The 25,174-nt window shown below is 32.9% G+C and overlaps 1 protein-coding gene and 1 non-coding gene across 4 annotated transcripts; both read right to left on the bottom strand.

Annotated features, from left to right (window-relative positions):
- Window positions 1-346: 346 nt before the first annotated feature.
- Window positions 347-21,935, bottom strand: LOC101205015 (probable polyribonucleotide nucleotidyltransferase 1, chloroplastic). 3 transcript variants are annotated; one of them, XR_969117.2, is made up of 25 exons: window positions 21,531-21,935; window positions 20,707-20,775; window positions 19,348-19,454; window positions 19,214-19,256; window positions 18,221-18,304; window positions 17,542-17,606; window positions 17,125-17,281; window positions 13,990-14,046; window positions 12,665-12,778; window positions 11,999-12,259; window positions 11,080-11,154; window positions 9,889-10,002; window positions 8,221-8,313; window positions 6,413-6,591; window positions 6,040-6,223; window positions 5,878-5,925; window positions 5,676-5,748; window positions 4,650-4,723; window positions 4,264-4,371; window positions 4,087-4,181; window positions 3,302-3,365; window positions 2,157-2,210; window positions 1,988-2,029; window positions 896-1,370; window positions 347-741 (listed from the first exon to the last, which is right to left on the bottom strand). XR_969117.2 is itself a non-coding variant. In XM_011653900.2 (24 exons), exons 1-24 carry the CDS (start codon window positions 21,819-21,821, stop codon window positions 1,053-1,055), a joined length of 2,769 nt encoding a protein of 922 aa, XP_011652202.1. In that variant the 5' UTR covers window positions 21,822-21,935; the 3' UTR covers window positions 895-1,052. The 3 variants fall into 3 exon arrangements, 1 of the variants encoding a protein (XP_011652202.1); XM_011653900.2 differs by lacking the exon at window positions 347-741 and having other exon boundaries at window positions 895-1,370; XR_004215231.1 differs by lacking the exons at window positions 20,707-20,775; window positions 21,531-21,935 and having other exon boundaries at window positions 19,358-19,454.
- Window positions 21,936-22,197: 262 nt separating this feature from the next.
- On the bottom strand, window positions 22,198-22,271 carry TRNAN-GUU. Its single transcript has one exon. It is a non-coding gene; the product is annotated as a tRNA-Asn (tRNA).
- Between the last annotated feature and the right edge of the window lie 2,903 nt (window positions 22,272-25,174).

Here is a 25,174-nt window from a genome sequence, read left to right as displayed (position 1 = left end):
CTAGTTTTATTTTAAAATGTAGTTAAATGAAACAAAATCAAAGTATTAATAGAATATTATAAAATATCAGTTGACCAACTATAGACTAATAGAGTAAATCATATCATATTTTTTTGGTTATTTATCTTAATCTCGTGTCTAAAAATATTTTTTTAAAATAAATAAGTCCAAATAAAATTGAAATATGAAACATATACCAATAAAATATCACTAATAAAGATTTAGTATTATTAAATTAAATATTTAAATTGTGGTTGCTTTGTTAATTTGAACTTTTATAAGAAAGTCTTTTCCATCACATTTTCATCTACCATATAAATATTGATTCTTTCTCAAGTCCTCAAGATCCATAAACATTATCAAAACAACTTCTGTTTGCCAATAATTCAATTGAAGTATGAATTGAATATTTAATATGTTATCAAAATTTTCATAAACATTCCGAGACTTCTAAGAAAATAGAATACATCCTAATGACAAATCAGAACGTCCAAAAACATAAGGGATTCATTTCCTGTGGTCACATGTTTTCCATTAAGAGAGCTCTATCAAAGAGCCGAATGTACAAGGGAGTGATCTTATGAATAAATATCTCACCTGCACTTGGGACCAAGAAAATCGAGTTCGGACAATGTTCTTTTTACTCTGCAGCAGCTTTTCGATGTTTTGCTCCTGCTACAGTTGCATTTCTGGACATTTGTATCAAGGATTCATTGGGAAAAAACCACAATTTTCCTTTTCCTGTTAGAATTTTCAATCAGACAAATAAGTTTTGAGAAACAGTGTGAATTGCACGAAAAAGTTGTAGACAATAAGATTTAAATTGCATTGCTAAGAACTTGGCAGCACATGTAAGTATCTAGTAAGGAAGAAACACAAGGACAAGAGGATTTACCTTAGTGATCTTCAAGTTCTGAGGCAATTGTATCATAATCCTCTTGCTGCAGAATGAATGCTAATATACAGTTTTGTGTATAACATAGATAATGAACGAATCTGAACTCATCCTTTTCATTCACTGAAGTTTGGCGTTGAATTGAAGTACCAACTACTCAGATGCTCGTGCTTTTTGTCTGCTCTTTGCTTATAGGTCTTTCTTTGGTCACAGTTACTCCTTTTCGTATAAATTTCTTCTGCAGTTTCGCAGCATCTTCCAATGAGCCACTCGTTGGTGCAGCACCACCTTTCTGCACATTAGTTTCTTCTATGTTCTCCTTACCAGCTTTCTTAGATGTACCTTTATCAGCGCCCTTTTGCATTGCAGTTTTATTTCTAGAGGGGTTACTTGTATTCTCCTTCGAATTGGAATCCTGATCAGCATCTGGAAGCAGTGCACGACGGCTAAGGCGGAGCTGGCCCTTTTCATTTACCTGTATCATGGAGAAAATAACTAAGTAGGTAAAATATTATTTGACATTTACTCCAAAGGTGGGACCAGATTATGGACATTCTCAATAACTACTTCCGTTCTTGTTTGTCTTTCTAAATGTTTCTAATAGCAGATGTCAGATACTGAAAGCTGAAAGAGAAGTAAGTTGACAAGGAGAATTCCGCAGCAAGTAGAGCATAAAGCCTATAAAATAAGGTTGTACAGTTGTGCAATTGCAGAAGTTTGGAATGTTGTCAATTGAACATTTTGTTTCTAGCTCCTCGAATAGGCTCTTTATCCAAAAATTACCGCAACTATTCTCTCTTACTAATTCTCATTTACTGGAGAAGGCTTTTGAAACCTAAGAACACTGAGTGAACTATTCATTGATGATATCGACTCTGAACTAACTACAAACCAATTTACAACAAAACAAAGCAGCATAGAAACTAATTCAACTACTGAAACAAGTTAACAAGAAAACCCAACTAAAAACTAACGATTAAGACAAACAAAGATTATAAGATTATCTCCAATTCTACACGAGTGAAACTTCCTTTAACTTGCAAACAATCAATATTCATACAATATCAAGACAACAAGGGCATATAATCTAACCTCAATGAGTTTGACATCGATTTTATCTCCAACTTTAAAAGCCTGCCACAGAAAAGCTTTCTTATCTAAAGAGTAATTCTTCAAAACTATGACTGAAATAACATTTACAAAATGGTCGAACCAAAAAAAAAACAAAAACAAAGGATTTGAGAAGAAAAAATGTACTTACATCTTCTGCCTTCGCCAACCAATCTGAGCTCAACTCACTAATATGGCAAAGTCCCTATAGGAAAACTTACAATAGGCACAAGTCAAGGGGCTATCAAGGGTTGCATAAAATGGTTTTACGGCAATTAAGAAAACCAAAACACAACATGGAAGGAAATGCGAAATAAGGCTTTAAAATCAATAGTTATGTTTGATTTAAAATAGTCAGAACAAGGATATTTCAAACAAATTGATAGTTTTAGAAAAAGGAGAAAAAGGTTAATAATTCTCTCCTTTTTTTTATTTGACCTTGTTACTGGACGTTGTTTTCTGTGTTCTGTTTTTTGTTATTTAAGTACTTTCTTGTTTCTTTTGTTATTTGTATTTTGGAGTATTCTGTTCTTTTGTGATGCACCCCGAGTGGGTTCTGTGTATACAAAAAGTGGTGTACAGTACACCGAGCATGATGCTAATGAGAAATTGATGCATATCCAAAGGAATGGAGATAAAGTGAGCCAGGAATTAAAATTATTTAGGTTCTACTAGCATTAAGTTTTCGACTCATATTGGCACGTTATTGTATAATCTGGCCACAGTATTGGGGTTTCATACAGAGTATTTTAAATACTCATTCTTTTCTAAAAATGTTTTTTAGGTAAGGGAAACAATGTGTCGGCCACTTGGCAAGGAGATTTTTCTGACGATCCCATGGGACTAATGGAAATACTTCCGCTTATTGTCATATTTTCAGGATGTTCTAAATGCTTTAATGAGAACTATTGAGGCTTAGTATTAAATTTAAATGTTTATTTTAAACTAAAGTCTTAAGCATTTGAACAGAAGATTAGTCTTGGTCTTTTGTCAAATGGTCTTGACAATGTTTTATTTATTTATAAAATTTTATTTTAAGTTTATTAGTTGGCTAGTTTTGGTTTTGAAACTGCATACATATAGCAATGACCCAAAATTAGAAATCGTGAAAAGTCAAGTCTTTACATCTTGTAGTTCTTTTATCTTTTATATTGCAGTAGTTTGGATTCTAGCAAACTAATAAACTCAAACTAAAATTGGGAAATTACTACTTGTTACCCTATATCATAAAAATCTCTGCCATATACATGAATGATAAAACAGTTTTAAGTTTCTGCCAGGCTCATGCCATTATACCTCTCGTCCAGGTGCTATCTCAACAAATGCACCATAAGCAGCAATCGTCTTGATCTCACAGTTCCTGGAAGGAAAAAGAATGAGAAAGTCTGAGGTCGTACTCCAATAGTTTTGTTTGAAGAAACTAGCAAATGTTGGCAATGCAGCATATGATATCTTTATTAGGATGAAGCGATGTATAAAAGACCTTTGAAAAACAGGAGATTTTATCTGCAGAAGCAGTGTTCCAGGGGAGCATATGATTTCCAATTTTATCTTTACAAAATTATCATTAAGCTCTCAAGTCCAAAATTATCACATCTGTATAGAACTCATCTTCATGTATTTATAAATTTTTAACGAAATGAACAGACAAGTAAATAAATCAAAGTCATGCTAACTTTATAATCATTTGGGCCTGTTACTATCGACATTTTATTTTATACATTTGAAACGTATTTACTTGTTTTTGGAACCTTAATCCTCTGAAAAAGCTTAACTAACTGGAGCCAACTAGCGCATAAACGAAACTGGTTAAAGCATTTCAAACTTGACTAACAGGTTCCAATCTCCACATAACATATTGTTGACTCAAGAAAAAGAATAAAAAGAAAAGCTCTCTAGCCTTCAATAGAATTCTCTCATTCTTTAGGCTACACCAAAAGTAGTACTGTACTGCAAGATAAAATGAAATTATGTGTAGCCTAACTCAACAGAAGTAAACCATCCCAACTAGAAGTCCAAGTTCTATAGGGCACCTTCCTCGAAAGGAAAACGATGTAAAAATTATTTGGAGAAGTAACTACCTATAGATATCACCAATAGTTGGAACCATTGTCAGATTGCTAATAATAGCTTTAGATTTTTCCAAGCTTGTCAAATCCTTTGCAGTAATTTTAACCTACAAAAACAAAAGATAACAAAATTGTAGTCAAAAGAGTCACAGCTGGCTAAGTTGGCTAATGAAATTGTTCTGAACATACTATCCCATCATCTCGAGTGTCAATAGCCTCAACTCCTGTTTCCTCTATAATGCTCTTCACCTTTTTTCCACCCGTACCAATGATTAGATTTATTTTTTCAGGTTGAACCTATCAAAAAATCAGAAAATGAGAGCAGTAAACTCCAAGTAAACTAGAACCTATCAAAAAATCTAAAACATTTGACTTGAACTTTGAAAAGAGGAATAAAATCATTTTCTTCTTACACTTCTACAACAAATACACAATCTTCTTATATAGAAGAAATACCATCAATCAATACTGGAAGAAATATTACGAATAAAAATAATAAATAAATACATAATACACAATCAATATTACAAAAGACGAGAAGGAAATTCAACAATTTGAGATGGGCATTGACAAACCTTCATGACGTGAATCAATGGAGCATAGGGTGAAAGCCTTTTTGAAGGAGGAGGATAAGAGTTCAACATTTCAGCTGCCATTTGAAAAACATAGTATAGGTAAAATCATAAAACTTCAAGAAAATCACAGAACTTTACTTACCAATAGCCCAACTAAAATTCCTTTACGGTTATTTATGACCTAGACTATTTAACTTAGGATGCATATAGAATATGTTTTTGCATTGACCCTTTAATATTTGGGTGTTAAAGAAACTCGTAGAAAATTAATTCCTAGGTAGGTGGCCATCACAAAATGTACCCATGACCAGAGCTGCACTCATGTATATATGTGGAAAGCGCAAATACGTTGTCCTAGAAACAGAAACGACATAGCCAGCTGATACTGGTTCTAATTGCAAGCTTGAAGAAGTAGAAGAATAGTACAGTAAGGTCTTGGTACGCTTTCTTTAAAAAAAAAATTGGTTTATAAGTTTTATGACAACCAAGATATCAAGTATTCATTAAACTTTACTAGAACTAAATGGTTTCATTGGTCTGTATCCTTTGGTGATGATCACAATAGACTCTGGTGGATCTTCCTAATGGAAGAGGAAACAGAAGTCACTAGGATATTCCAAAATTACTACAATATTATCAGAATGCTAGTTCAAATAATGGTCCTTATTTATTTACTAATGTGCACCTCCCTTCTGTTTGCCTCTCACCTTGATTCAATCAGAAGACTTGTTGTTTAGTGCCTTGTGCTTAACTTGTGTACTAGTATGTTCATTACTGAAGGGTAAAAGCAATAACCAACATACAATGTATATTTCACGTCGAAATTAGAGGTAAACGTTGCAAAACCGAAAATCTTAAAGTTAATCTTCTCTATCAAGGAAAACCCACTTTTGTTAACTGTCAAAATTTCTCTTTGATAGAACGTAATGAATATACACACTGCCAACTAATTAGATTTCTCCCTCAGAAACAAATTCACAATCATAAACAAGTTCTGAAAGGGAGTACCAAAGCAGGTTTACTAACCAAGAATATGCTTACGCCCATCCTTTGCTTGCAGGAGCGCCTCTCTCATGATGGGTATGGTAATGCCTCCCACCTATGATATCGAGACAGATTTTTATCTTCGCAAGGACTTTTGAAGAATATCAAGTAAACATATTTACAGAAATGACATAATTATTAACCAATCTGTAAGAAACTGGGAAACAACCTATGAATAGCATACCTTTATGTCCATCTGAAATGCTGTTATGCCCATTTCGTTACCAGCTAACTGTAAAACAACAATTTTATGCATAATAATCGGAGTTAGCAGCCACAGTTCCAACAACTTTGTAGGTTGGAATCTTGTTTCAATAAAAAATCAATTGAAACTTTAAAACAATACCTTAAAATCCATATCTCCGGAAGCATCCTCAGATCCTGTTATGTCAGACAGAATAAGTGGAGTTCCATCTCCACCAAATTCTTTTGTATCAAGAACCAACCCCATTGCTATACCAGCAATTGGACACTTAATTGGAACTCCAGCATCTTGCAAAGCCAATGAACCCCCACAAACAGATGCCATGCTATCATGAAAAAACTAGTAAATACTAAAAAGTGAATAAATCTTTAAAAGAGTCTTCAAAATTGTCAACAGTATAGTCAACAAAGATACTGTAGTTTAGATGTTTTGAAAGCATTTAACTTTAGAAAGAAGAAGAAGAAACAGAAAGCGAGAAAAGTTTTGAAAGCATAAAACATATGAAGCAACTAACCTTGAGGACCCATTGCTTTCAGTGATTGTACTCTCAACACGAATGGTGTATGGAAAATCATCTTCAGAAGGTAAAGATGGTTCCAGCGCTCTCTCCGCAAGCATACCATGACCAATTTCCCTTCGACTAGGTGCACCAATACGCCCAGCTTCTCCAACACACGATGGGGGAAATGAGTACTGAATATGAATATTAGTTATTATTAAACCACTGATTCATCCAGAAGCTTAAGCTAGTGGTTGAAAGCAACTTTAATTATATATCACTAATACTCTCTCTCACTTGTGAGCTTGAAATATTTGAAAGGCCCAACAAGTGAATTAATTTTAATTGGGGAGCAAACGACATTGTAAAGGCTTGAACATAGAACGTCCCTGTACCACCTACTGTGATACCATATTAAACACAACCAACTCACCCAAAAGTTTAAGTCAGTTGTTGAAGGAAAATTTAATTATACATCACTAACAATTCTTAGTAACAATCACCATACATTATCAAAACTCAACACCATCTTTGTGAGATATTTCGAAACAAATACCACGCACACAGCTAAAATTGGAGGAGTTTCTTTAGTGGATATGAAAATATATGATTATATTTTACGTTATTTAGTTGCTACTTGGTCCAAGCTAGATAAATCCTTATAAAATTATTCTTAGAGATACATATGCTAATTGGAGGGGATTTTCACAACCTCCATTAGCCTGAGAGCTTTTCCTCCCTTTTGTAAATTCATTAAATTTTTTCTATGAAAAACCACACTTCCACTAAGAAAAAGAAAAGGAAGAAAGAATAGAGTACAAGAGCATACAAAAACCAAAGTCCACAAAATAAAAACTTCATCAAAATCACTAGGTCCTTTCTCAATTCCTCTAAAGGTTTTATTGTTCCTTTCCCCCAAAGAACTCACAACAATGCACACGCCCCAACTTGCCAAACCCTTCCCAAAAGGCTAGATGGAGAAGACTCCTTGTGCTAAAGAAGAAAACTTTATTGGAAGCTTAAGCTGATGAGTGAAGGTAAATTTAATATTCTATCAATAATTTAACACCTGCCTCGCTTGTGGGTTTGAAATTTTGTAGAATACCCAACAAGTGAAAATCAATATTAATTGGAGAAGAAATTACTTTGCAAGGGGTTTGGAAACAAGATTTTTTTTAACCTCCTGCTCTGATACCATGTTAAACCACTAATAAACTTAAAAGTTTAAGTTGATGGGTGAAAGTAAATTTAATATTATATCAACAATTTAAACATCAACTATTCTATTAAAACATGCCAAATGAAGAATTTAACCTTCTTATAAATTTTCACCTTTCATTTAGAAGAAAACCAAACTCCTAAGAGGTAGAAGGGTCCAACAAGCAATGGAAGAACTAGCTACGGGAAAAGCCCTCAATAAGGTTTAGGCTTCATTGACAAACATCTCTTCTCATTAGTCTAAGCTCAAGTCCCAAACAAAGATATGAGATTCGTGACATCTATTGTTTCCCTTTAAAACATAGGATGACAATATGAACATAGAGACGTAGTATAGAGGGTTTATCCCAACCCACTACATTCATATTATTTCACTTAACATCCATACATGATGTTGATGATACATGTGCTAGTAAGAGGAGAATTTCATAACCTCCATCAGCCTAGGAGGTTAACTTTCTAACTTAATTACATTAGTGAAACTATATTTCTCTAGATATACATATATATATCTCCCAACTGTCTAGACAACACACACACACACACAAAAGAAAGAAATGAAGGTCATATAGTATAAAAAGAGAAAAAATAAAGAATTAAGCAACCTGAAGGTAGAACCTTTTCAACTCATCTACATCAACAAGGTTGTCCACTCTTTGTGCCATTTGCCTATCCCCCAACGTAACCACAGCAAGTGACTGAAAAAAAAGGACCATATAAATATTGTAAACTTTATGCTACTACATCTCAAGATTTTTCTGCTTACTAAATCAGTCATGCCATACCAAGGGGCACGAGCAAGAATTACTTGCAAGTTTGCACTTCACATATTTTCATTTCATATATTTAGACAATATTTCTTCATTCAAAAGGAATATAAGATAATCCCTAGTTTTTCAATTGTATTTGTCAGTTTATTTCTTTTCTTGGTTTCTTTGTTCTTTGAATCCTTTTTATTTTGAGCATTAGTCTTTTTTCATTCTCTTGATGAGTGTCGTATCCTTTATAAAAATAGAAAATAAAAATAAAATTCTAATTTAATTTTGATTTTGGATTCTTACATTGATAATAACTCCTAAATCGAATGAATCAAGGATTAAACTACTATAAACAAGGCATCTCCTCTGCATTCCAAACAGACCTCATTTACAGAGAAAACAGTCATCAGTTTCTACATGATTTTGAAGTTTAGGAAGACATTATAGTGAGCTGAGGAAAGAAATAAAAGCTCAGGATCACGACTTTCATGTCGGGAATGAGTGTGGCACAAGTCTTTCAAAAAATTTCTTTCCTTTGTTTTCTTTTTCTAGTAGATTTCTTACTTGGATTGTAAGGAGTTTGAGTTTTATGATGATTTGAGTAGGAGTACACTGTTGACTTTCAATGCTTGCGAGTTTGCAGGGTGTACAAATCACGTGACAAGAGGAAGCAATCCAAAGTTACAAAAACGACCTTTTATTGATTATTGTTAGTTACACATAGGCGTGTACATTCACAGCAATCTGCTACTAGATAAGCATAGTATAATATCTGAATCTACTCATTTGTAATGAAATATATAATCCAGTCCATCCCCAAATTTACTGAAATACATAAAACCTGTCTCCAATTAGCTTTCCTCCAAACTTTCAACATGGTGTTTTCTTCATTATCTAAGGAATATGCTCTTGTTTCACCAGCAGTAAATTTTCCTTAATTGGCATTTTGGGTTGTTATAGACATTTGGATGATCAGAAAAAAAATTGGTTTGAATTGACTACTTTTTTATTTATATCTTCATTTGCGTTTTACAACTCAAGGACAGTTTTTTTAGGAGGGATAGAAAATGATGTAACAGGGTTAGGATAATTTAGTAAATTTTGAATAAATCTTGGTTAATCCTTGATTAATTACATTTTAGTTATCCCCTTTTAGGATTCTTCTAATTCTCTATAAATTGAGAATCCCCCTTGTACTAGACAACTTTTCATTAATAATATAAACTTTGATTGGATTCTTGAGTGAATTCTCCTTTTATTTCTTCTTGTTTCTATTTTTCTAGACATGATGGGGGCGCTATTGGGGTGTTAACCTTATTGAGATGTTCAAGCACCCCCCTAATCCTTTGGTTTTTTTTTTTTTTTTGCACTCATTGTATATTTCTCATGTACCTTGGGTTTTTTCATTAATAAAGAGGTTGGTTTCCTTTAAAAAAATACTCATTTTATTTCTTTATGCTACATCAATATTAAGTAGGTAAGGTAAAACACATATGCAATAATGATTGTCGCAACCTGAGTTTCCCCACGAGTGAAAAGTGTGCTGCCATGTGCCCGAGGAAGTAACCCAGATTTGGAGTTAATTGGACGTATCTCAACCGGCGTCCTCCCATCACTTCTTCTTCCACCCTAGCAGTAACAGGCAGAGAGAATATGAAAACGGTGCCAGTTTTTATTCTTTAATACATGCGAGTGTCTGGGCTTATTTGCACACACGTAAAATATTCTCATAGGACAACTGTCTGACCCTACTACATTTGGTGAATGGTGGATAAAAAAAATTGTGGATTATTAAATCCTAGGCAAGTGTTATGATCAACATGTCCTGAGCTCCATTGGACCTTTTTAACCATCAAGCAAACTCAAATTGATTGACATGGAAATAGTTTTAGTTAATTAATTGATCAAACTACATTCTTCGAGCTACAAAATCACCTTTTGACAAAAAACGACTTTCTTCAGAGTAAGAAGATATTGTTTTTAACAAGAAACTAAACCTTTTATCTAAAGAGCATCACAATTGTATAAAAGCCACCACTATGAAGAATATCTTAACAAACAAGGCAGATGATTCAAAGTCAGCAAATACTATACATTTACTCTACATTGCAACAATATTGTCCAAATTGCAGGCCACGGATTGAATGAAAACTGAAAAGAACTTTCTACAATTGTTGAACCCACACTACACTTCATCAATGGAAAATGAAGACCAGTACCTACTTGGCAGTAAGCAACCAACCACAGGTCTGTGATGCCCTTAGGTGACAATAACAGCCTAGCAATGTCCCAGTTAATTTTTCAATACATACTTGCATTGAGGGGAAAAAAAACTCTCATGAGCCTAACAAAGAAAATTAGTGGCAATGCGAAGGCAATTTTTTCTAATCTATTAAAGATCTGCAATACTCTTTGAAATGGAAAGAAAATTATATGATCAGAATGACAACTAGTTATCAGTGACACTACACTTTTTACACAGTTATAGCAACAAGACATGCGTGAAAGCTATGATTGAGAATGTGGAACTAATGGCAACCTCTACCATAAAATTTTGTATAAAAACAAATCAACAAATTTATGTAGGTGATGAAATTAGATGTATAATCTTATCCATCAAAGCCTCAGCCTTCTATTCAAGAGGGGTATGCTAAAGACGAGAGGAAGATAACATTGTGGAAAATGTTGAATATAGAGCAATCGTACCTCTACAATACGTCTCCGGAGAAACTTGGATGTCACTTCTTTAAATACTAACTTTACGTCTACCTCAGAAAATAGCTAGAATAAAATAGGACGAAATGGTGTTAAAGAAAACTACATACCATATAACAAAGAATGCAAATAACAAAAGATAATTCTTTCGAAACAAGGCAACCGAATGGAACAGTTACAGGAAGTAATCAAGTTTTATTCTGCTACATGAGATATGAAAATTCTTTAAAATTGAATTTCAATATTTTAAAAAAAATTATCCAAAATATGTTTTTGTATTTATAAAGTAGAAACTTGAAATATACTTAAAAGAATAGATAGTTGAAATTTCCCTAAAAAAGCTAATATGTCATATCCCACATAGATGGCTAGGTTCACATATAGAAAAACATTTTTCTAATTTGCTTCATACTTGAGGTTTGAGTCAATTCACTCCTCATGCAAGCATTTTACTAATATACTCATTGATGCAAAGCGATCTAGGATTAGAGATATTGTTGGAGCAATGAATTTAAACATGGAGAACTAGACCTCAATAAAAAGCCAACTATTGAGGTGAGAAAGCTAAGTCACTTAAGTACCATAATAGTCATCCATTCTAAACGATGTGAGACAAAGGTAGCTCATACTAACTTAGTTCCTAACAATACGCTATCCACTATTAGGTACTTAAACACCATGGAAAACTACACCCCAAAGTCAGCTATTGAGGTGAAGGAGTCAAGTCATTTAAGTACCACATTGGTCATCCCATTCTAACCGATATGGGACAAAGGTAGCCCACACTATATTGGTTCCTAAAACATATATCATAACAGGATTACTGTTGGAGCAGGAGAAAACTAAAAGAAATCACAAAATACTATCCAAATAACCAAATATAACTAGGGTAAAAGGAGATGAGGATTACTGTTGGAATAGGCTTGCGTGTAGTTGGTTTAATATGGACATCACCTTCATCAACTTCACCATCCACCACTACATCATCCTCATCTTCATCCTCCACCAAATCAGGTATGGGTTCGAGACCCCCTGAAGTGGTATCTAAACTGACGTAACCTTCTTCTGTCAATATGGTAATAACTTTTTCTTCTAATGATGAGAGAGCCTTTCTTCGGGGAATTTTGTTTCTAATTTGCAGAACCTTTTCTAACTCATTTCCAGCAATTTCCTGCAAAAATATTTTTTTAGCAATCATCCAAGCATATGAATAAAGGGAAGTGTACAAAACGAACGGCGTTAAAGATCAATGACATGCCTTCCATTCAAAATTATAATACATTAGGATTCACAGATTCTGAGGGCTTGAGACTCGGAAGCTCCAATATTGGGAGCATATATAGTGTATATTGACAAACTGTAATATTACCATTATGTGTTGTGCTTTTTTTTGTGAAAGAAAGTTACAATAGTGGAAATTATCATAAACATGAAAATTCCATAAAAATACCAAGTCATTACCAGTAGTATCTCTCTCTCAAACCCATACACAATATACACAACGAACATAATTTTTTTAGGAAGGGAAAGAAGATTGCCGATACCTTATTCAGTGAGAGAGAAACAAAATACTTACTTCAACATGTTTATATAACAGAGGAGGAGGAAGCCTAATGGCATCAAGCATTTTTGGTTTCCCACGCTCTCTTACTAAAGAATCCACCTCTTTGCAAATTGCTGTTACAGCATTCTGACGTCAAGAAAGAGTTTTGTATTGTTATTTAGGGTAACCAGACAAAATACCTCATCATTGAGAAGCAGAACTTAGGAAGAGAGTGACTAATGTAAAACATTTTAAAATTAACTGCAGCTGATCAAAGATAAAAATATCATGATGTCAATATTCTTCCAGTTATACGAAGACACACATATATAGTCATTATTCCAGTCCAAAAAACTGAGTGCCAGCTCAATGTCAATGTCATGAAGAAGATCAAATATAAATCCGGATAGCACTGTCCACATATACATTCTCTTTTTTCTAGAACTTTATTTGACTATAAAAAAGGACTCTTAATGGTTTGAATTATAGATGTGAGCTTGGATGAATATCCAACCCTAAGATATCAACTTATGAGCCAAGTTACTGGAGTGTAACCAGAACATTAAATACGCTTGTTTACTAATAGTTCACAATCAAACTGCTTTGAGGACATTATGATAAGTTATGTTGATTTTATGGAATCAATCTATATTTCATTAATTACTTAATAGAGATACAAGCCTATATATAACCATAGAGAAATACACTTAAGGAAATAATATCAAATAATATCTCCAGAATAATATCTCCTAAGAATAATATCTCCTAAGAATAATCTAATTATATTAATAAGTTAAAGAACAATCATATGCTTAGTGAAAGTGTGAGAAAGTGCTCTATAGGGCACCAAAAAGAGTTTTTTATCTTTTAGATAGAGACAACTTCATGTATATGAATGAAGTTACAAAAGGAACGTTGAAACCCTTTCCTTTAGTAGGGGTGTTTTAGGCCGGCTGGTTCTTTTGTATGCCTTTCTGTTCTTTCATTTTTTCATTGTTGTTGCTTATATATTAAAAAAACAAAAACAGAAGGAATGATGTCAAAAGTTATAAACAAACTCCAATTGACATGTATAGTTGTTAGAGAATATATATAGAGAGAGAAAAAAAAAGAAAAACATTCAAAAAATCAAACTTAACAAACCAAGGAGAGGTAAAAGGACAATAAAATCCAAGATACGAGATTCTTGACAGAGAAGTGGGGAACTTTGACAGTTCGACTGCAGAAGGCATTCCACCAAATTGAATAAATAACAAGAAATACTCCACGTGTGCATAGCAAATTCTAAACAAATATAGAAATTAACTTAAAATACATCAGTTTCCGTAACAAGTGACATACTTAAATTAAGTAACAACCTGGCCAATTTCTATAGCTTGGAGCAACATCTCTTCTGATAGAAAATTACAATACCCCTGCAAGGATATTTCAGTAACATTTGTTATTCTGAGCACAACGGAAACACAAATGCAAACTCCAAAATCACAATACATAAAATAATTTATTAACAAGAACGATATAAAGGAAAAAGTCTAAAAGGAGACTTCAAAATGAGAATCTATTCTGGAGAACTTTGAAGGGGGGATAATTTCAAAACTCCTTCGTACAAGAGCTCCAAAGGATGTCAACAAAAATTATCAACGATCCTGCACCTATCTTTGGTTTGGTTTGTTATTTTTTCTATAAAGGATATAAGTCTCACTATTATTAATATTGAAAATAAAAACCCATATAACAGGTTTCTAAAAGCAATACAAAATCAAATCAAAGGCCACAATACAAGGCCAAACAAGATGAAAGAAAAAACTGTCCAAAACAGAATCATAAGGAAGGTAGCAAGCCGAATACAAAACAAAAAATAATAATCCTCGATTGAGCAAAAACTGATTGGAACAGAAGCCTGATTCGGAAGGCATGATAATCTAGAACTTCAAGGTGGGGAGGCTATAAAGGCTGGCCAATTTAAAACAATCTTCTGCGAAGAGTAATCCTGAAAATATTTAGATAATGAGCACCATGAAGATGCATTCAAATGAGCAGAGTCATATCGTTCCAACCAAAAAGATCTGAAAATCTTTGGTTTGGTTTGTTATTACTATTAATATAACGTTTATTTATATATTTTTAATAAGAAAATGAGCTTTCATTAAGTGAGAATAAAATAAAAGAATGTACAAGAGAGCATAAAAAAGAGCTCGAAAAGGAGTCTTCAACTACCTCCAAGAACAAACCGAATTATTATTTTGGCGAATTTTTTGACATTTTCTTCAAAAAAAGCTTATTTTGGTGCAAATTGACAAAAAGTAACCTTCGCAAGTTGATTCCTCTATTTTGTTTATGCTTGCCGATGGAAGCTTCTTTGGGTTGCATTCTCTCTTTTAAGTTGGTTTATAAAAGATGAAGAGATGATTTTTCAACATCTATTGATTTTATAAGAAGGTTTTAAAAAAACGTTAACAAGATTATTCATTGAAATAATGATTTTATAAAAGGTTAAAAACTGGCTATTCCCCTTGTTTTGTATAGCTAAAATTTGATGGCCTTCAAGATTATTTTCCGTTCTTTCTTCCTTCAAGCTTTTGGTTTCCTCTTCTTCAAAGGATATTCTTCTCTATTAAGGCCGGTGGAAGCTTCCATACCACTGTTTGTCTCCCTCATTTGGTTCAGTTTGATTGGTGGTTCTTGAAGGGATTCAGTATCTTTTTTTATTTGAGTGCTGCTTTCCAAGGTTCCATTGTTTTTTCAAGACAAGCATCAATCTTAGCTTGTTCGATTTGAAGTTTGCCAGAGTTTAAGTTTCTTCTTGATGTAATAAGTAGAATAAGAGTAAGATAGTTAAAACAGTTAACCATTCTAACTGTTTTTGTAAAAACTTTCCTATAACTACCTTGTATCAAACTCTCAAGATGCTTAACAAATACCCCATCTCTTAGCCTTTGAAGGCAGAGGATTCATTTGGAAAATCATATCCAACTTTGAATTACACCACTTCTTCTTGGTGTTCTGTCTTTAATCTATTTGCGAAATTTTCAGCGTTTTATGCTTAACCAGGATTATACTCTTTTTCCAAATTTAATTATATTGTATCAATTTGATCTATGTATTACTTTAAGCGTACATGGCAAGTTCTTGTTTTGTTTTTTCCTCGTATTTTGAGCATTAGTCTCTTTTCATTTATCCAATCAAAAGCCTTGTTTCTCTCAAGCCAATTGAAAAAGAATAGAGCAAACTAGTTACAAGAAATTCAACTCACAGACACCCATAAAAAGCCATTAAACTTCTTACACTTCCTCCAAAGACTCTTGTCTCCTCTTTTTCTTTTCTTTTTTGAAAGGGAAACAAGTCTCTATAAATGATAATAATGAAACAAAAGCTCATAGTACAAGAGAGCTATACAATGAGCAAAAGAACCTAGAGATGAGTAGACACAACTAGACATCTCAACTAGTTTGACACCCCCTTAATGTCCTCATCAAATCCGTAGAAACTAATAAATACTTGAAAACTAGGGCCAAACAAACAGCCTCTACAGCATAAACAAGAATGTACGAAAATCAAAGGAAACAAACCTGAATACACAAAATATCCAAACTGTCTAGTAACACAATTTAGTGAAATAGGAGACCAATTATCCCCAAACCCTGGTTAGTTTGCTGAAATGAAGGCACTCCAATTCAGGTTTAGCTCAGAAATGCTGTACATATGAAACTCCTTAGATAGAATGCACCATGATGAAGCGTTTCTATGAGCAACTTAAAACGATCTATCCAACCAAGAGATTTGTTTTGAAAAGTCCTTTGGTTTCTTTCAAACCATAAATCTGCCAATACTGCTTTGACCACATTCCACCATAATATCTGAGAGGTCTAGTTAAAATCCCTCCTAGAAGTTGTCTAACCGATTCTCTACATTCCCTATCAAACACCCATGACATGTTAAAAATGGAGAAGATCCATCTCATCTCTTGACTCCTCTAAAAAACTATTCTATTGCTCTCAAGCCACATACCCCACAAAATAGCGAAGTGTTAAATCACACCACTTACACTAAAAAATTTAAGCTGATGGGACACAATAAATTTATTTATATCAACACTTCAAGTTTTCAATATTCCCCTAGCTAGTGAGTTTGAAATTTTGTGGAAATGGAAATTAGTATTAATGGAGAAGGAAGCAACATTTCAAGGGGTTTCAATACCATACTACTAGGAATTAAACCTAGCCTCCTCTCTACATATTGTTATCATCATACTGCTATTTAATCAAAGTCAATTGGCTAATTATAAGCTCCTTTGGCACAAAGTGGAGCTTATGTACCATTTTTTGAAACTTTCCTAGATGAATTATGTCATGGAAGAAAATAGAAATAACATGTGCATCATATTAGTTTGTAAATATTCCGTATGAAATGTAAATTGTACTGAAGGATGTAGAGAGAACAAAGAGTAGGAACACAAAAATCACCCTTTCAGAAAGCGTAAAAATTGGACTTGCCTCTATCATCAATATTGCACTATCTGTGCCAGCAAGTACTAAATCAAGCTCAGAGTTTTCCATCTCTTTAGTAGTTGGGTTAACAATAAACTTGTCGCCAACAAGACCAATTCGAACTCCAGCAACTGCTTGTGAATTAGGAACTTCTGAGAGTGCACTGTACATAATGAACCACGATGACTGAGATGGAAGACTGAGATGAAAATTAAATATATATACTTTTATGTCTTTTTCTATTAATTTATGTTCAAGTTTGTTTTTGTTTTACTTGCTTTTTTATGTTAGTTTTTCACCCCTCGTGTAGAGTTAGTATGCCTTGAGAATTGGTTCTTTTCATTTCATCAATAAAAGTTTTTGTCACTTGTTCTTGTTCGAAAAAGGCCCAAGGGTGAACAATCAAAAAGATGACAGACTTACACTGCTATTCCAGCTGCTGTAATTGCCAAACAATCAGGAGTGTGCAGACCATCATAACTCAAAACCTGTAAGAATAAGTAAAAGCCAATAGTTCTTGTTGATCTATAAAAAACCCCAATATGACGGACACTTTAGCTTCTCTTTTTCTTTTCTTTTTTTCTTCTTCTTTCAGATGAGAGATGATTTTTCATTAAATAAATATATCATAAATGATGCACCATTGAAATTTGTTTCTTATTTATAATTTATATTAAAAAAGGGAAAAAAAATTTGGTGGTGTCACAGCTATAGTAAATTAAATCTTTTGTGATGTTCCTACATCCTTGATTTTTCTTGATTGGGAAGCTCTTTGTAAGTACTTCCTCGGTGGGGTCTCTCCCAGCCCTTAGGATATTGTTTTGAGGCCTTTTTGAATTATACTTTTGTTATTTCTTATGAAGAATACTGAATATATATATATATATGATTTCCACTTGTTGGACATTTCTATAAATTTCTAAGGCCACAGGTGAGAGAGTGTTGAAGTATTGATATAATTGAATTTATCAAACCCATTACTGAAACTTTTGAGTTGATTGATGATTTAACATGCTCTTTCATTTGTCCCCATGGAAGCCAAATTTTTCATAAATTTAAAAAAAAATGAAAATTAATATCATCATCAAGCTTAAACTCATACCCAAGATAATATCTGTGTTTCATGGTAAAAACCTTTGAGCATAGTTGGACGTATGGGCCTATCAATCAATCTACAAATGAGAACCTGAAATAAAAGAACAATAATAACAGAATGATGAGAAAAAAATAGTTTTTTTTAAGACAAACAGAGCAATTGATCAAAATGAAATTTACAGTGTAAGAAGCAAACAAAGAGAAAAAGGATTAAGAGCTGGATAATTATTAATGGAAGAGAGAGAGACTCATAGCTACCAAAGGCCTATCACAAAGCCCAAAAGGGAGCCTCAAGGATCTAGCTATCCCAAAATCATCGCTAATCTTTTCTGTAACTATTCATGAAAAGATTCCATCCAATCAATCAAGCAAAAAGTTATACATAATCTACCAAGATATTTGCCAGGGATCGATATTGGTGGAAAGCCCATGCAATGAAGTTATCAATTAAGCACAAAAAATATTTTGGAAGGGACATAATCACAGCAGGTGGCACAATATATCCATGAATTGAACAAAGAAATACCAAACTGTCCTTCCTCCGATCCTTAGTTCTGTTTCAGTTCCTATAATCAAACGTGGTTAAAGCCTTACTTGTTGAATTATGGTTTGAAATAAATCAAAAGGTTTTACAAGACAAGTTTTTCGCATGGTTAGATCATTCTGAAATTGCTTGGATTAATGCATGTTGCATCCACTTGGTGTTCTCTATCAAAACAATCTGCCAACTTCTCCATCTCACTAAAAAGTTTGTTTATTGCTTAAAAATGTTCAAATGTGCATTGGCTCACATCTCCTGTTGAGCTTTTTTCTTGCAACTCCTTTTGCCTAAAATATTTACTTCTTATATTTTGCATCTTATCGTGATTAAAATAGCTCAAATGTAGCCCATAATTAACATACATTGTCAATCCCATTAATCGTCACAGGAAAAGTCGAGCTAGAAAACAATGTTTCTTTTGAAACTATAAAAATTAAATAAATACAGCAAATAGAATACCTCATGATCTCTTGCTCTTCCTTCTCGTTTGAAGAATCCTCCACTGAGCCAATGGAACAAATGAGGTTATACATCAAACTAAAAAACAATATATATAACAATCGGAAACAAGTAGGCAGGAGTGCAAGGCAGACCTAGTCCGACCTGCTGCAGAAAAACGCTCTTGATAATTAACAGAAAGGGGAAAGAAATCTGAAGGTTCACTTGGTGTATCAGCCAAACAAACAGTTGTATAAACAATCTGAAGATATAGAATTCAAATGTGTTAGTTTTTCCTAATCAATTTGTTTGAAGGAAGTAAAGATAAAATTAGTTCCTTGGTGTGTGGAAAATCTATGTCTTTTTAAATGAAAAGGGTGAGAATAAGAGAGCATATACAAGGGATACATGAAAACGAAATGGGCAAAACAAAAAGAGGAAACGAACTAAAGACAAACAAACTATAAAATTACAAGAAGATTGCAATTCAATTAATAAATCCAAAGAGAGGCATCGAACCTGGCCAAGGCTCAAATCTCCTCCCAAGACTGCAAAATTGCTAAAAACCCTACTATTTCTGTCAAGCCAAATATTCAATAAAACCCCAAAGAAAGTAGCACACGAAAGAGTCAACCATATCTCAGAGAGCACCTCCTTGATCCTAGACCCTACGCAAACTACGATGAGCCAATTACTGAACTACACTCCAAATATATCCAAAATGCTACTCCCAATTGCACCTTCAGATAGGCGATCTCTTAAAAATGTTGCATTAGTAAGGCCCTAAGAACACCAAAAGTGAATTTTTAGTTTCTTGTGTGAGACCTACTAAGCAAAGATTAATACTTCCTTGTGGACGGTGGCCCTTGGGGCCCTTTGTAATGTTCAATCCCTTTAATTCGTTACTGGTATGACTATACATAGTCACTTGGGGCAACACCCCAATACCTAAGTTCTATGGAGATTATTATTCAATTTTCGTTTTGGGGCTTATTCTAAGTAGGATTTAAGAGTGGTACTATATATACCCTTCTAATCCTTACCTGCACAAATCTCTATATTTTGTACTCTGTTGCTCCTCAAGATAATAAAACAATTTATCTCCCTGGACCCTGCCCATAGATGTAGCCATCATATTATTAGTGAACTATGTAAATCTATATGTTGATTTCTTCTAGTTTGATTCCTTTGTCCATTGTTTCTGTCATAACATGTAATCGTCTAGTACGTGCTATTCTTTTGGACTATAGACCCTTTCTGTAAGCTTGGATTCTGCTTGTGTGGGATGTCTTTTTGTATGTCCTTATTTACTCCTCCATGATTCACAATGAAAGTCAAGAAAGATAATAAACAAAAATAAAAAAATTAAAGGGAGGGGAAAAGACAGATACTGTCATTAAAGAAAAAAATATTCATGGATACCGGTATGATAATTTGCAAGAATGGGCGTCAAACCCTAGTTTAATTTTCCGTTAGCAAGCAAAAGAACTATACGAATTTAAAATACATCTTACAGTTTCTCCATCAGTTACTGTAACAGCACTACTAGCTTGCCTCCCAATATGGCCCGTCTCAACCAAAATCTGATAGAATCAGTATGTAGAATAAATTAAAGCTCTACTAAAGACACACATATATGTTGAACATGCTCGTTCAGACAATCAGATAAAAGCTACAATCATGCATACAGACAAATAAACTAAAGCAGAGTACAAGTACAATAAAAGGCAAAAGCTAAGTGGTTGTACAAGGTTGGTCAAATTCATTAGAATGATCACCCGCCCTCCTTTAACATTTATTAACCAAACAAAGCAAATTACATAGAGCTCACATAAAATGAAGAAGAACCCCCACCCGCTCACCCACCCTCAAAATTTCAAGTTTGCTCTCTCGCATCCACAAGCTTCTTTCACCACTCCAGTAGTTCTACCTTCTCTCAAGCTTCTTAGCTTACAGTTCAATATAATCCGGTGGCTATTTTTCAGCTACAACTCTCACTCACTCACTCACTGCCATTAACTTTAATTTACTATTCTCATTTCTTACAACTCTCACTCAATATAATCCGGTGGCTATTTACACAATGCTTAAATAACTAAAATTTACCTATTGGCAACACATATACAGCAATATAAAATCTTCTCCACACAGTCTAAATTAAAAAAAAAAAAAAAAACAATACAAATTAACCCGCACAAACAATTAAATATTTACATTTCCCACCAGGAAAAAAAAAAAACCTACTTGAAACCATACTCTAAGATTTCCACCTAACCAAACTTCCACAAACTCCTATTCAACACAGCAAACTCGCGGAGAGTAAAAATTGTCAAATTACATGTCTATCCCCAACAGGAATTTTGACAGAGAAAGGCCGCAAAGAACCGGGTGCCTCATCGCTGGCCGCAACAGAGTCAGGTACTGAAGACTCCGAGAGAGCCTTGGTAACCAATCGCTTAGCGCTTTTCTTGCTTCGAAGAAGCGAAAGAGAAGAGAAGTTGGATTTCGTGGAACCATGGAAGCGAGGGCAATAAGAAGACAAGGAGATTTTGGAAGTCCCAAAATGAGAGAATTCCGAGGTATGGGAATAGCATGGTTTGAAGTGGAGGCCACAAGGGTTTGCTAACATTGTTACTCTGCAGCTGTAGCTGCCCCGTACTCGAGAAGGAGAAGAGGAAGGGAGAAATGAAGAAGAGTGTACGGATTTTATCCACTTCCTCTAATTGACGGCTCGCTAAAATTGCCTTTTCGGTTTTTTTTTTTATGCATCGTTTTTGGAGGGAATAATTAATCCTTTCAAATGCACAAAAATAATAAGGTTACATTTTATTGAAGTAAGGTATTAGTTTTTTAACTATACGTTTTTTTTAGTATAAAAATAATTCTTGTATGTTGATTTAAATACAATTGAAATTTGGATAATTAATAAGAGCTACTTATACTGTGACAGTAGTAGGTGAGGTTATGGGAAGATTGAAGAGCACCAAAATAAATAATATAAACACCGCTAGAAGGAGGGCTTGAACCTCCGACCTTGTGGTTAACAGCCACACGCTCTAACCAACTGAGCTATTCCAGCTTACTTGGTGTACAAAGGCTGTAATTCTTTATTATATCAGTAAAGAAACCATAAACTGTCTTTGCATTAATAATCTTGTGAGCAATTATTTTATAGATTTTTTAACTCTTTCTTTTTTATGTTTGAAAGTTAAAAGATTGTTTTTTGTCCTTTCAAATTAATGCTCTTGGCAGATGAAAATAATAATAGTGAGTTTGAAAATAATGTTTGATATAAGTTAAATTAAGAAAATAGATTTCATTTTATAAAGAAACGATCAGATGCATGTGATTGTGATTTTGATTTACTCTTATCTTATGTAGATGTGTTTCTATTGTATATTCAAAGAGTGATACATATTTTTCGGACCCACCTACATGAATACATAGACGTTGGATTATCGGTTTGAATATATTATTTAAGGAACATGATATATTAATTAAAAAAAAAGTTTTAGAAATATGACATGTTACTAATGATTGAAGTAAAATAAATTAATTACAAAGTAAAATTGATCTCAATAAATAATGGATTGATTATTTAGAAACAATAAATTAATTAATTACCACGGTTGAAAATGAATTTTTATACTCAACTACACTTAGTTTACTATTAAATACATCTAATAGCTAGTTAATTAATAATTAATACAACAAATGAATTCAAGCCTCGAGGTTTAAACATTTATATGACTAATGTTGTAATTTAATTTAAGGAAATTTATTTATATAAATTGTTAAATTATAAGTTAATTTTATAAATAGTGAGTTTTTGGTTGAATTAAGAAAAAAAACTTTTTCAATAAAATCATTTTTGTTTAAACAAAATACACTTAAAAATATATTTGGAGTGATTTAAAAAATAAAAAATTTTCAAAATACTTTAATACTTTTAAAATAATTTATTTTATAAATTAAATACTTGACAAAATAATCCAAACTCAGCCTTAATATATGAATTTTAGAGTGTAACAAACTAATAGTTACTTACAATTTTAGTTTTGTGTTTAATATCTCACTTAACTTCTGTTTTTTTAATATGTTTTAATTTAAATTTTTACAAAATTAAATGACGTACTAAATATAAATATAAATTTTATAGATAACATAATCGAAATTTATGTATAATAAATCTATAAATTTTAATAAAAACGTGACAGTTCAAGAAATTGAACCAAAATGTTCTTTTTGTTTTTTTTCTTTTCCAAATTCTTCATCTCATCATTTATACTCAAATAAATAAGGAAAGCTATGTTTAAAAACCCTTATTGTATAAATCTTTCAAAATGTAATGTGGAAATTTGGCACCTAAAACGATGTCACGATGAGCTGAAATGGCTTAAATATTTCTACTCTATATTAGCTTTTAAATGTTGATAAAAAGTTGATGGTAATATTTTCATTTTAAAAATCCTTAAAAATATGAATATAAAACAAGGGTTATACATGTTAAATACCACATTTTATTATATAATTTCACCCAAAAATCAAGTTGAATGTTTTACCCTACCATGAAGTGGAAATATTTCGTCCACTTTACTAGTGATAATTGAGACAAATTATGTATTTTTTTTTTTAATCATTGAGTTTTGATTTAGATTACATTCGAGAATTTGAGTTCTTAAATCAACAATTTTAGTAACGAGAGGTTTGTAGTTAGTAGCATTATTATTCCACATAACACCTACTTCTCTATTAATTATTGTTCTCTCTAGAATTTGATAACTCAACGTGCTACATCAATTTGTCATTAGTTAACTACTTATCAAATCAATTAACAATTTAAGAGTAAATGTGTATTTTTCACTTTTGAAACTTCAAGTCTATTCTTTCCTCAAATATTTTGTATCTAACTTTTAAATTATTAAAACTTAAACAAACATTTTCTTAAAATTCTCTCTATTCTTTTACAGGTCTCCTCTAGGAGTGCGGTTGGGTTGGGCTGAGGGGTATTTTGGAACCAATTTGAACTTTTAGGTTGGTAATTGGGTTAGCAACTCGAGTGAACAAAGAAGCATTCCCAACTCAATTAAACCGAAGTTGAACTACATGTCCTTGGTAACCTGGAGGATCACAAAGCATGAATGGAAGTTAATGGGATGTTTTGGCCCCGTCAACATAAGACAACATTGATTGATGGTTGCGACTGACATAGGGCATTACAAGATCTATGTATTCAACTCTACGCCCAACTACATTGAGTAAACGATTATGTATAAAGAACTAAATTACGGTAATTTTGTTTTAATCATTGAGTTTTGATTTAGGTTTACATTTGGTAATTTGAGTTTGGAAATCAACAATTTTATGCAGATCTATTGAGAGGTTTGTAGTTGGTAGCATTATATTAATTTGAATTAGTTTTGATAATGTGTTTATGAGCTATGAACCGTTTGGAGTGTTTGTTCAGGTGGTAGGATGAGGTGTTTGGGTAAGTTGAAATGTGTTTTTGAAGCAAATGAAAGTTGGACTTAATTAGATGGATCCAGATGATATCATACACACCCACATGCTCACTGCTGCATGCTACACCACTCCTCCCATTTTTACCTAAATTTGTAATACTTAGCTAATTTCTGTTTTCTTTACTTTATATATATATATCTTCCTTGAATTTTGTTTTCTTTTAACTTGACTTGGTGGTATTTGATATATCCGAAACACACCCAACACCAAAAGCAAGACATCATCTCCAAAGAAAAATAAAATGGAGAGAGGTAGAGGAAGAAAGCTCTCAAAACTCTCAATACAGCAAACGAGACAACAAAGTAGACAATCCAAAAAAGTCGATGGATATAGAAGCAACAATAGATGGAGATTGAGTATTTCAACTCATGAGATCATGAATCTATTAATGAAATTAAACATGTGATTGTGTTCTCTTCTCTGGAATAGATTTTAAAGAATGAATTAATTTTTGATTTG

This window comes from Cucumis sativus, chromosome 3 (assembly GCF_000004075.3).
Source record: "Cucumis sativus cultivar 9930 chromosome 3, Cucumber_9930_V3, whole genome shotgun sequence".
Lineage (NCBI taxonomy): Eukaryota > Viridiplantae > Streptophyta > Magnoliopsida > Cucurbitales > Cucurbitaceae > Cucumis > Cucumis sativus.
The sequence above is the reverse complement of the archived record's forward strand: the minus strand, read 5'-3'. Positions and strand labels throughout refer to the sequence as shown.

What these genes read in the sequence shown, in the direction of transcription:
- LOC101205015 (XM_011653900.2), bottom strand. Translation starts at nt 21,821, where the DNA reads ATGTTAGCAAACCCTTGTGGCCTCCACTTCAAACCATGCTATTCCCAT. An exon ending in GTGCAATATTGATGATAGAG is followed by an intron (nt 14,047 to 17,124) that starts GCAAGTCCAATT and finishes ATATCCTTGCAG; the next exon opens with GGGTATTGTAATTTTCTATC. An exon ending in TGGGCGTAAGCATATTCTTG is followed by an intron (nt 4,724 to 5,675) that starts GTTAGTAAACCT and finishes TTCAAATGGCAG; the next exon opens with CTGAAATGTTGAACTCTTAT.